We start from the raw sequence: 13,166 nt of genomic DNA, 5'->3' as shown, positions 1-13,166 counted from the left end.
CCCTCCTGTCTCTCGGAGATGGGCCGTGTCCAGGTGACACGAGCGCATCTGGATCGTGCTGCTGCGGGGGCACGCACGTGCGCGATCCCCCTCCTTCTGAAGGACATTCCTGAACGTCCATTCAGAAGGAGAGAGCACCTACCCAGCCGTATATGTACATCGGCTGGCTGGGAAGTAGTTAATAATAAAAGTAAATAGAACAAACGTAGTGAAAACATAGACAGAGTTCAGAAACCGGAACAGATAGTCAGCCAGAGATCAGCGTAGTGGAACAGCAAGCAGGATCTGGAGCCAGAAGTAACGTCAACCAAGCAAGTCTTTCACAGGCACGCAGGAGAGAATCTCTCTGATGTTGACCAGGTGAAGGCAGAGATCATCTGGGCTGGATGGCTTAAGTAAGCAGGACTGAGGAGCAGGATATCAACAAGTAGGACACTGTGGAGAGATAGGAGCTGGCAATTAACCGACAGGTGAACGCCAGCTCAAAGGAAGGGCTAAGCTCAGCCCTGTCAACACATAATTCATTCCATCTTCCAGATATGGCTTACATGCTGAGCCACCAGGCCTTGGCCATAGATATTACCACCTGAACAAAGGAACAAGCTAATATTACAAACACACAGGGCCCCAGGAGGAGGGCAAAAAAGAACATGGCCTCTGGCTCCGAGACAAAATTTATGGGAGTGAGATCCTATGGCATAGGAGAGGAGTCAGGGTTAACCCATATGTATGCTGACATGGAGTCTGTCAGGAAAAGATAGTTGAGCCAATACACATATTAGGTATTGCCATGCACGTCAAATTAAGAGCAGTAATTCTAAGGCCATCATTCATGGTTTATCACCTATGAACAATTGTGGGTACCAAAATTTGTTGCCCTTTGACAGACACACAACATTTTAATACTTGGTCTGTTTGGTATCTGTTTGCCCAACGCAACCTCATCTTTTATACCCTGACAAAAATTGGGTAACATATTGTGTTTGTATGCACTGAAAACAACCTTAGTTTATTATTTACTGAAATTATGAGTTTGATAAACATGTGTGCTTAAATTATGTCACCTAAAAATTGCAACTACCATTTTATTCTCCAGTGACCCTTTCAGAAAATATATAATGTTTTGGGGTTTTAACTAATCTTCAAGCCTAAAATATGAAATTAACATGCAGGTTCTGCTTATTTAGTTTGCTTTAATGCACTTAACTTTCTATGCAAAAATATGTCTCAAGTTTTTTCACCTTCTTTGAACATCATGTCCACCGCTTCTACTCCTGGATACATAGTCCCATTTTGGTCTCGAACAGGGACAATGAAACAGTGTGGACCTACAAAAGAGAGTTCAAAAGTTATTCCTTTACCAAAAAATGAACTAGAATTTAGCATGACAGATCGATATTGTACATTACATACAGATACTGTATTTAGTGGCTTATAACACTCACTTTTTCACCATGAAAATGGCATGTGCATTTTATACGCCAATACTACTATTTTAGCTGCCTCAGAGGGGACAGGGAGGGGGACGGGACGAGCGCTGTCAGATTACATACAGTGAGAATCTCCTGTTTACTTGCCGCCCTCTGTAATAGGAAGTCCCATCTTCTGGGATGCCATTGGACCACTGTTTTGTCTATCATAGGAGATTCTCATTGTATGAAATCTGTCGGCGCTCATCCCGCCCCCTTCCCTGTCCCCTCTAGGCTGCAGATGGACATTGATCAGACTGTATTGTTGGAAATGGCAAGGCTGCATTGATGGCAATAATGAGGCTGCATTGATGGCAATAATGAGGCTGCATTGATGGCAATAATGAGGCTGTATTGATGGCACTTGTTAGGCTGCAGATGGGCAGTGACCTTTATTTTGCTTCAAAGTTCCTGATTTACAATGCAAGTTTTTTTCCTGAAACTTCCCTCTTAAAATGAATGTGCGTGTTATACACCTGTGCGTGTTATACACCGATAAATATGGTAAATACTGTATGTAAACTATACGTTCGTGATGGAAACATGCGCAAAATACATGGTCTGTAATTTAAAAATACCATCTTGGCTTAAGGAAACCCTGTCAACAGGGACACTTGCAAAGAATTAAATACCTATAATAGAAGAGGTTCTATATTTAACTTTCTGGAATATCTGCTACCCCACTGTGTGCTGTGGGATCTCCTGTCAACTTATATGCTGCTACAATATAGTGTCCATCCTCCCACCTGGATTTGGTATGCAATAAATGCCTGCATGGAAGATCCAACACTGTTCCACCAGTGGCAGCTTTTGGTGACATTTGAAGCAAGTAGGGACATGTGAAATCCTTACTTGGACATGTGAAGTACTACTGAGGGGTTAGTGAATTCCTACTGGAGAATACGTGAAGTCTTGATTTGGATATGTGAAGAACTGGGGCATTTGTGAAGTCTTTATTTGGAAATGCGAATTATTAAGTATGTAGTGTACTGTTACTGCCTTATGAAAACTCTGCTACGGTCTGTCATGTTAGTGAATTCTGTGTGGGGTGTAGAAAATAAAAGGTTGGTCAGTATTTATTCATGCTCTAAAACCACCTCCATGTTTTTGGCCACATCCATGTGTCTTCTATTTTCTATGAGATTGTTCAGAAAATACAGGTTTTTTAACTTCCAGACAGAGTTGAGAGCTTTTATACAATTACTACTCCACAATTAACGTTAATATGTTTTTAAATGCATTAAGAAATAGATTACAACTATTCTGAAAAGACCAACCTTGAGACTTTCCATTGATGATGAGCTGGGCAAATACAGCAGCATAATTTCCTTTCATTGCATTGCCAATATACATCTTTGCTGCATTTTCACATGGGGTATTAATTATGAATTCCTTCAGAGAACAAAACAAATGTTATCAGAATGAAAGGTTTCTTTTTTCCTACCTAAATTGATTTTCTAAAGCGTAAAGTTAGCTGATCCTTGGCCTGATTTACTAAAGTGTGGCGAAGCGAACATGTGGACACTTCATATATAATTGTTTGAAGTATTTGTGAACACAGAACCCGATCATATAATTAGAAGTCTACAGTGAACACAGGTTTACTTCACCTTGTGAACACAGGTTTACTTCACCTAATCTGACAAATTAGTAAATCAGGACTACATCCATTATGTGTAATTTCCAGCCACATAAAGCGCAGCCTACTTTTTTAACTTTTATTTTAATATTCTGCTGGAATTCAATCTCTCCATGGGATTGAACAGAGATTACCTAGCATATGGGCAGAGTCAAAGATTCTCACTAACGGCTGTGAACCCCTTGGTGAATCAGAGACAAGAGATCTTGCTGGAGGGGGGCATATTGGGTCTGGTCTGGAGGCAGGGAAAAGGGGGGCTTTTAAAAAAAAAAAGAGTGTAACTGCATTAAAAGTACAGTTACACTTTAAATATAGGATATAATATTAAGAGGTAATTAAAAGATACCTTTTTTGACCATACTTCTGATGTGAGTAACTTGGGTGTACTTACTTTTGCACTCCTGTGACCCAGAGTCAGCTTATAGTGGCCCAGATAGCAAGCAATTGTGCTGCAAGTTTGAAAATGACTTGCTAAGCTATTGCTAGATATGCCAGGCTTCATAAGTTTTTTGCACAATCAAAACAAATCCACATTGCATGACTCCAGATCCACTTTCTTTGCAAAAATTCTGCAAGTTCTGGTTTAGTAAAGTTGTGCAATAGTCATCCCACCACAGGGGTCACTGTGACTGAATTTTCATGGAATAGACTTGCAGAGTTCTTGCTGTAGACTTATCACTGCAACTTTGCTCTTACTAGAGACTTGCCACACAAATTTGCTACAAATTAGAAAAGTGTCAACTAGAACTTGTGCTCCAAGTGCCCTGTAAGTGTACAACTTGCCAATGAACATGTGCAGAAACTGAGGCCGCGTACACACGCGCGGACTGTTCGCCCAACCTTGTTCGTCAAACAGTTTCGGCAAACAGTCCGCTCAAAATTTGCATGAGCGGACTTGCCCACACACGAGCGGACTGTTTCAGCGAACTGTTTGCCAAACAGTTCGCTCAACTTTTGAAATGAACGGACTCGCCCACGTAAGGCGGAGGCAAGTCCGCCCATTTCGAGCGCGTGTGCAGGTAGGCGGGGCCCGCGACGGAGACGTCGCGGGCTCCGCCGCCTGGAATGGACTTAAAGGGGAACCCCAACGCCGAAAAAAATCGGCGTGGGGGTCCCCCCAAAGTCCACAACAGACCCTTGTCCGAGCACGCTACCCGGCCGGCCAGGAAAGGGGGGCGAGCGAGCGCGCCCCCCCTCCTGAGCCGTACCAGGCCGCGTGCCCTCAACATGGGGGGTGCCTTGGGGAAGGGGGGGCCGCGCGGCCCCCCCACCCCAAAGCACCTTGTCCCCATGTTGATGAGGACAAGGGCCTCTTCCCGACAACCCTGGCCGTTGGTTGTCGGGGTCTGCGGGCGGGGGGCTTATCGGAATCCGGGAGCCCCCTTTAAGAAGGGGGCCCCCGGATACCGGCCCCCCCACCCTATGTGAATGAGTATGGGGTACAATGTACCCCTACCCATTCACCTGTAAAATAAAAGTACCCAAAAAAAAAACACAACACACGAGAAAAAATATTTTATTGCACAGCTCCGGGGGTCTTCCGTCTTCGGGGGTCTTCTCGCCGGACTCCTCCGCTATCTTCTTGTAGCTCTTTTACTAGCGGAGGAGTACGGCTTTCTTCCTCCCCGCCGCCGGCCTCTTCTCCCGACTTCAGGGGTCTTGTCCCCCTCTTCGGTTCTTCTGCCGGGCCACCGCGCCTTCTTGTAGCTCTTTTACAGGCGGTGGCCCGGTCTTCTGTCGCCGCCACCTTCCGTTCTTCTGCCGGGCCACCGCGCCTTCTTATAGCTCTTTTGCAGGCGGTGGCCCGGTCTTCTGTCGCCGCTGTCGCCGTCGCCGCCTTCCGTTCTTCTTCTTCTTCTCCAGGAGATGTTGACACGACGCTCTCTCCGGCCGGAATGCCAGAGCCGCCCTGCGCTGCCACTTATATAGTGACAATGGGGCGGTGTCACATGGTATATGTCACATGGGTTGATGTCACATGGTGACCCCGCCCCCTCACGATGTCATAGTCCCCATGTGACATCAACCCATGTGACCAACCCATGTGACATATACCATGTGACACCGCCCCATTGTCACTATATAAGTGGCAGCGCAGGGCGGCTCTGGCATTCCGGCCGGAGAGAGCGTCGTGTCAACATCTCCTGGAGAAGAAGAAGAAGAAGAAGAACGGAAGGCGGCGACAGCGGCGACAGAAGACCGGGCCTACCTGCACACGCGCTCGTAATGAGCAGACTTCCCTCCGAGCGGGAACAGTTTGCTCATTTCGAAAGTAGCCTACACACGGGCGGACTGTCCGCTCAAACCAAGTTTCAGCGGACAGTTTTTCGGAATTTCCGAAAGACTTTGTCCGTCCAACTGTCCGCTGAAACTGTCCGCTGAAAGCCCACACACGAGCGGACTGTCCGCCCAAACACTGTTCAGCGGACAAAGTTGGGCGAACAGTCCGCCCGTGTGTACGCGGCCTTAGACTTGCAAGTCAACACTGCCACAAATTTGTGGCAAGTTATCATTACTATCAGGGGAGCTATTGTCTACTGTTAGCTAATGTGGCAGAGCCATTCCACGGTCTGGAAGGATTGCAACAATACTGTCAGGATCCACCCAGATGCCTGATTGAAAGCTCCCTCTCTGGCCCGGCCCTTCAGTGAGTCCTGGAGGGGCAGAGCAGAGAGCAGTGACTGACAGTCACTGTTCTCCACTCTAGGCAGACCCCATAACACATCCTTTAATATTTGTGTGCTTTAAATTCATTAAATATCTCACGTTTTGCTATTTAACTTGAACTTAAAGAGTAGCTAATATGAAACTGGCAACTTTCTTGCATATCTCCAAACAAAATGTGTGTCTGGCTGCCAGCCTCCATTACATTACGTAGACATTATGTAATGAGACATGGCTGCAGCATCGGGAAGTCACATGACATTTACTGCACATATAGAAAGTACAGGCCAGCAACTCGACAGCTTCTCCATAGAAAATACTTATTTAAGCATTACAGCAATTAAATCATCCAAAAAGTCTGACGTGTTTCGGCCTTAGGCCTTCATCAAAAGCATGAAGGCCAAAACGCGTTAGTATTTTTGGATGATGTTATTGCTGTGATGCTTAAATCAATATTTTCTGTGGAGAATCTGTCAAGTTGTGAGCCTGTACTTTCTATGGATCTTTTGTGAGCTTAATTAGCCAGAGCACCGATTACTCTACACATCAACTATACCAGTGATGGCGAACCTTGGCACACCAGATATTTTTCAACTACATTTCCCATGATTCTCATGCACTCTGCAGTTTAGTGGAGCGTCATGGGAAATTTAGTTCCAAAACATCTGGGGTGCCAAGGTTCGCCATCACTGAACTATACTACATAACGGTAGAGCTTGGGTGAGTTTTTTATTTTATTTACTGTACCTATGGTTGCATGTATAGGCTTGCAATTTGTGTCTTTTTCTATACAATGTATACAGTTTCTATTTGATAAAGACCAGAAATCTCTGTAACATAACCACCACAAACCTCTGCCACAAGGAAAACCAAAAAGCAGAAAGAGGGAAATTTACAAGCTGTGTTCCTAAGGGACATTCCAAAATGAGAAAAGATTTTCTGCGGAGGAAAAAATGAAACCATAACCAGGCTGTTACAGCCATTTGTTGGCTTCCTCAAAGCTAGACACCGCATACTGATTTCTGTAATCTGTATGAGTAACCTGCCATATGGATGAGTAGTTTAAAAAGTATATAAGCAAAACAATAGATGCAATATCTCTTTAAACAGGTATTGGTAATAACTAAAACAATCGTCAGGTGAGGAAATAATTTGTCATATTTACACCAAATCCATTTGCGGATCCAATACAACTGGTATGTAATATGTATTGCGGATGTCACTGGCTGGCCTCTCTACACAGATATCGTCAGGGGGGGAGGCCTGCCGGTGAGGTCCACAATACATATGTAGCATGTATTCACAAAGAAGGTGCAGGAATAGGTAACAAGCCCCGCCCAATGCCAAACATGTCAGGCGGGGCTTGCTACGTGATGTCATCACTACCGCCAGTGGGAAATCAGTTGTTCATTGTAAAAGTCAGTTTTTCATCTCTTGAATGTGAGTGGTTATCTAAATAAAAGTGATTCAATTTCTAAACTGCTACACTATGGGGTTTAGAACAGACTGCAGTCTGCTCACATAATTTGTAATAAAAACATATTTGCCATTCTGAAGCTTCCCTCCAACCACTTTGCATATTATTTTATATATATACACCGTGATTCTGTACTTGCCAAATATGCTGCAGAAATCTCCCTGCACTGAGTCTGGCTGCAAACATTTTAACTGTGGGCAGCTGAAGCTGCTGCCTGTTCACTTCCTGGATTCACACAAAGGCACACCTTCAGCTCTGCAGCTCTCACTGGCCCTCTTATGACTCTCTCCCTTCCTGGCAAACGAGGTTATAAGCCTAGGTTTTTTTTTTTACCAGGCAAGAAACAGGAAGTGGGCTGTATAAGGTATTTACTGGCAGAAAAAAAAATATTTTACTGTCCAAAGTTAAAACAAAAAACGACAGAAGATTTAATAGATGGAAAGATGAGAAAATAACTGAAGTTTTGCTATGATAGTTCATTGAGAACTTCAAGCTGACAGCCGCAAAGGCCTGTGAATCAATGACGCAACTGTGTGGGTGGATAGCCATGCTCTCTTTGAATTGTGGCAGCGAGTACAGGGAGAAGATCCCCAGCTCGCTGCCACAAGGGGGGGTGGGTCTGATGCTTAACATGTCACAAGTTACACCCTAAATATGGGTGTGGCCGTAACTACACCCTAAATATGGGTGTAACATGTAACATATTCAGAAAGGTAAACTCAACCTTTAAAAGGGATAGCTCACCTATTGTTTTGCCTATATATTTTTGTCTAGTATTCCGATGGTGTGCGTCTTTGCCTCCATTTCAGGGCCGAATTCAGGCAAAGATTCTGCCCTGAAATGGAGAACAGGGACGGACAGCGTTGCCGTGCAATCCGTGGCCGGTTTATGTGTGAACGGAGCCTAAATCTGTGTATGGGGGACTGACTTTTCGTAATGCTACGATTATTTAACTAGGCCATGCATGCTACAATCTGATTGTACAACTCCCTTTAGATTCACCAATAATGTATTACAAGGACCACCTAAACTAAATGTAATTCATATCCAACCAGAAAGGTTGTTACATATCGTTGGTGGTAAATCTAAAGGAGTTTCATGTTAAATCAGGTTATAGTGAGTTTGGCCAACTTGTTAGTATCGAGCCTACTTTTTTTAAAACCACCCTGAATTTAGTTTGCTTTTTTTGCACAAATATTGTTTTTGAGTTTTATTGTGGGGAAAAAAAAAAAGGGACAAATACTCCAATGTCTTGCTGCTGGTTGTATTGCATATAGCAAAATAAGGTAGAGGAGACATAGGGATTGATTTGCTAAAACTAAAGAGTTAAAAAACTGGTGAAGCTCTGCATAGCAACCAATCAGCTTCCAGGCTTTTGTCAAAGCTTAATTGAACAAGCTTAGGTTAGAAGCCGATTGGCTACCATGCACAGCTGCACCCGATTTTGCACGCTCCAGTTTTAGTAAATCAACCCCAAAGATGACTTCAAATGCATTGATTTGCTTTCTAAATTATCCCTCACCTATTTCCAGCAGAGTTGACATAGCTGGGAATCAGAGAGATTGCAATCAATTTCTCCTACTATGTATTACTATAATTGCCTGGACTTTTGAAGGATAACTATATAGTCTTTTTATGTTTTTCGTAAATGTACATGCAAAAGAGGTCTGCCTTGATTGAACCTATGGCTTCACAAGAGTGAGAGAGATAGCCGTGTATGATGTCATAAGCCTAGGCTAATGACCAGACAAGAAAGAGGAAGTGGGCTGTAGAAGGTATTTATTGGCAGAAGAAAAAGTTTTACTATCCAAAGTTAAAACAAGGGCAGAAAATTCAATAGATGGAAAGTTGAAATAATGACTGAAGGTCTGCTTTAAATACATTAATCCTTTGCATATCTTTTAAGTGTTCTACCCAACTGCCCCTGCTCGGCCAATATCTAAGCAGAGTTGGAACAAGTAAGTAAAAACAGTTTACATAGTTACATAGTAGATGAGGTTGAAAAAAGACAAAAGTCCATTAAGTCCAACTTGTGTGTGATTATATGTCAGTATTACATTGTATATCCGGGTATGTTGTGGTCGTTCAGGTGCTTATCTAATAGTTTCTTGAAACTATCAATTCCCCTCGCTGAGACCACTGCCTGTGGAAGGGAATTGCACATCCTTGACGCTCTTACAGTAAAGAACCCTCTACATAGTTTAAGATCAAACCTCTTTTCTTCTAATTTTAATGAGTGGCCATGAGTCTTGTTAAACTCCCTTTTGTGAAAAAGTTTTATCCCTATTGTGGGGTCACCAGTATTGTATTTGTATATTGAAATTATATCCCCTCTCAAGCGTCTCTTCTCCAGAGAGAATAAGTTCAGTGCTCACAACCTTTCCTCATAACTAATATCCTCCAGACCCTTTATCAGCTTTGTTGCCCTTCTCTGTACTCGCTCCTTTTCCAGTACAGCCTTTCTGAGGACTGGTGTCCAGAACTGGACAGCATATTCCAGGTGCGGCCGGACCAGAGTCTTGTAGAGCGGGAGAATTATCGTTTTATCTCTGGAGTTGATCCCCTTTTTAATGCATGCCAATATTCTGTTTACTTTGTTAGGCTCAGCAATGGCATGCAATGCCAAGCTGCTGCTATCATCTACTAAGACCCCCTGGTCTTTTCCATCCTAGATTCCCCCAGAGGTTCTCCCCCCAGTGTATAGATTGCATTCCTTTTTTTGACACCCAAATGCATTTTTCTACATTGAACCTCATTTGTCATTTGAAAGGTGAAGGTACAGTATGTGACCCTAAAAAGGATAATTGTACTAAAAGTACACTAAAATGTTGTCCCCCTACTGTTTGTTCTTACAATTTCCTTTGCATCTCTTCTGCTCCATTCCCTCAAAGAAGTGAAGAGAAGAAACCGTCTAAGTTCCAAGTTGCCTGGTCAGAACTTACTCAGGGCTAAGAACTCTCTCTCCATGCCCACATAAGAGCACCAAGGCCTATAAACTGACTGCTCAGGCACCCAGTGCTGCATTACGGTCAAAATGGTAAGAGTCCATGCTATCCTATACCAGGAAGTGCAGAGTATGCTCCCTTCATTTAAATAAATATATTGGTTTGCCTTGTATGGCAAAAGGAAATGCGACTACAATGAGCCAAACCTGATTAATTTAACATCAGAAAAATGCTACCTAGGCTGACAAACCTCAATTTCTGTAGTGAAATGCAAATGTAAGGGTCATGATTTGGAACACACGGCATGTATCCAACAATTTTGGTTTGTGTTAGTAGGGGTGTATTGATGTGGGTAGTAATTTCATTACACAAAAGGATCCTTAATTACAGCTGATCATTAATTAAATGTTACAACAACTGTTGCTGACCATATGTACTCCATTATGGGTGCTATTATGGCATGAAATCAAAACAATTACGTTTTCCTCCTGCTTGACTGAGGAAGTTATCGACATGACACAGTGGATTTTGGATTTAACATTCAGTATTACTAATCATTTCCTTTTTTATAGCTACTGGGAAAAAGAAAGCAGAAGTGCTCACAGAAATATGATTTCACAAGATGATAGGTTATGTCTGGTTTAACGATAAAGTCAGCACTTAATTTTTTACCTGTGACACAGGATCAAACACAGCCTCTGTGAGAATCCCTCGTACATTGCTGCCATGCCCCCGTTCTGTCATTGCAAACATTCCTGTGATGTCCTGGTTCTGTTGTAAAATAAAAGACATCTGATTTTAATATTCAGAAAGTTAAATTTAAACTATCTTCCAGTTTTAAGACATTAAGCCCGGTACACATTTGTGCAATCCAGACGGAATCATAATTAATTATAGTAAATAGCATAGTAGGAGAATACCTTCAGTGACAATTGCAAATCAAAACAACTAAAGTGGATGTAAACCCTCACATATACCCAGTGAAATGAACAGCCTCAGATGATACACAGAGATAAAACTAATCTCCCTACATAAGTTTCACATGTAGATCTACTGTCTTCATCTGTATACATCCTTTAGAAAGTGCTCTTCCTGTTAGGAGATTTTCTCTTTCTGGTTAGCTCTGCAGTGAAGCATACAGCCAAGACAGCCAATTGGAGGAAAGGCACACACCCCCTCTCCTCATTGGTAAAGGAAGAAAGGAATGTGCATAGTTCTGCTTGGAGACAGCAAGCTGACTGCTAAGATATTTATAGCAACCTCCCCCCCACACACACACACGCACACACACACACACACACACACACACACACACACACACACACACACACACACACACACGCACGCACACACACACGCACACACACACACTTCAGGCTCTTGTCTAGGAGAGCTTGTGAAAGGTTATCAGACTGATAACAGAGCTACTGAGCAGGAGAAAGCTACAGGATATAGTGCTTTGGAGAGAGATAAGAAAACACTACAGATATATGTGCCCAGCGCTCAAATGTCATGAATCGGGTTTACATCCACATTAAGGGAAGCAGATACAAGCAGCAAAAGTTATATGCAAATCTAGAATTTTTTTTTGTAAAAGTGACCTTGGTCTTACATGTAAGAGATGGAGGGGACAAGTTTCATTTTTCCTTTTTGGAAAAAGCTGACATTTGCATATAACTTCAGTTGCTTATGTAGCGCCGGGCTCCTGAACAGCACACGCTATGTTTTTCAAAGTTAAAACTTTACCAAAACTACAGTTTGGTTTGGGACCATTTGCCTAAATTAGACTTCTGGGTCCGTCTGACTGGGCTGTGAGATGTTCAGCCTGGCCACAGGGGGCACAGTCTCTTGTGGCAGGCGTAGAACTATGGTCTGGTCAGGTGCTTAAGTTACTCTTTTGGAGTCAGGTCAGTGGCCCTCTCGCTGTGCCCTCTGAGAGAGGGTATTTAAGATATGGACGTCACGTGGGTCGGGGTTCCAGTGCAGTATGAAGTGCTGATTACATGGTCCTGATCCTCCTGACCAGCCCCCAGGAAGGCTATGGCCTGGGGTGCGGTTCCACCCGACTTTAATGCCTCTGGGCTGGCTAGCCCAAGGCATAGAAACTAGAGGAGGATTCTGAGGTGGATGGGTGGAGGGGAGGACCCTTTAGAAGCACACCACGTACGGGGGTTTTCTTAACAAGAGCCTGGAAGGGCTGAAGTAACCAAGAGAATCCGGTCTTGTGGCTATCGCCAAGTAGGCTGAAAGATCCAGGTATCCTACAAGTGTTCCACAGCTTAGTTTCCTATGTGTTTTGCAACATCGGTGATAAAGACTTTGTAGAGTAAGAGTAAGAACCTTGTTGGCTGCTAAGCCTTGTGAGAGAGGGACTGTCCAACCTGAGTTTTCATCCAGCTGCAAATGGCTATTCTCTGGATGCAGTCAAAGTAAGCAAGTTCCTTAACGTTTATAGACTTTGACATTGAGAGTACCTGAATTCCTTTCCAACCCTCTAATCCCAAGTTAAAAGACTGTTCAATGATTGAAGTTTGCAAATAAAATCCATTCAATTGGATCTATTGCCAGTCTCAAGTTACTGGGTAACCTACCACGGGACATCGTGCAACAAGGAGAAGCGGAAGGTAATGGTAATCCCAAAAATAACCAGCAGCTCCTTCAGGGGTTAGTGCTACACTTATATGGCTGGATCCAATGTCTGGTTTCACATGAGGGTTCCCTCTGCTCATGCATTTTCTTAATCGTATGTTCAACAGACAATCAATATTGAAACACCTGCCGACTTCTCACAGTAAATATATTGCAAGCTGGCAGCAAGTACAGGCAACAGTCATGTACATGTACGCGACCCTCCTCCTTCCGGTTTGGCGAGAGCAGGTGTGTGCCCCGTGCTGGCCTGTACTGTGATTGGACACAGCATGAGTTTGGCAGCAGATTTCAGCCAACAATTTTGTCTGAAACTGCTGATAGGC

At 43.5% G+C, this 13,166-nt stretch overlaps 1 protein-coding gene across 1 annotated transcript in view; it reads right to left on the bottom strand.

Moving 5' to 3' along the window:
• ACOXL (acyl-CoA oxidase like) overlaps positions 1-13,166 on the bottom strand; it is a 477,525-nt gene that overhangs the window by 353,631 nt on the left and 110,728 nt on the right. The window contains exons 5-7 of the mRNA XM_077486109.1: positions 10,867-10,965; positions 2,747-2,861; positions 1,242-1,328 (exon numbers count right to left, since the gene is read on the bottom strand). Of these exons, the coding sequence (XP_077342235.1) occupies positions 1,242-1,328; positions 2,747-2,861; positions 10,867-10,965 (301 nt within the window). The remainder of the gene's footprint in view (positions 1-1,241; positions 1,329-2,746; positions 2,862-10,866; positions 10,966-13,166) is intronic.

The sequence above is a fragment of the Lithobates pipiens genome, unplaced genomic scaffold (genome assembly GCF_037356315.1).
Source record: "Lithobates pipiens isolate NorthernLeopardFrog02 unplaced genomic scaffold, aLitPip1_a1.2 Scaffold_18, whole genome shotgun sequence".
NCBI classification, from domain to species: Eukaryota; Metazoa; Chordata; class Amphibia; order Anura; family Ranidae; genus Lithobates; species Lithobates pipiens.
The sequence above is the reverse complement of the archived record's forward strand: the minus strand, read 5'-3'. Positions and strand labels throughout refer to the sequence as shown.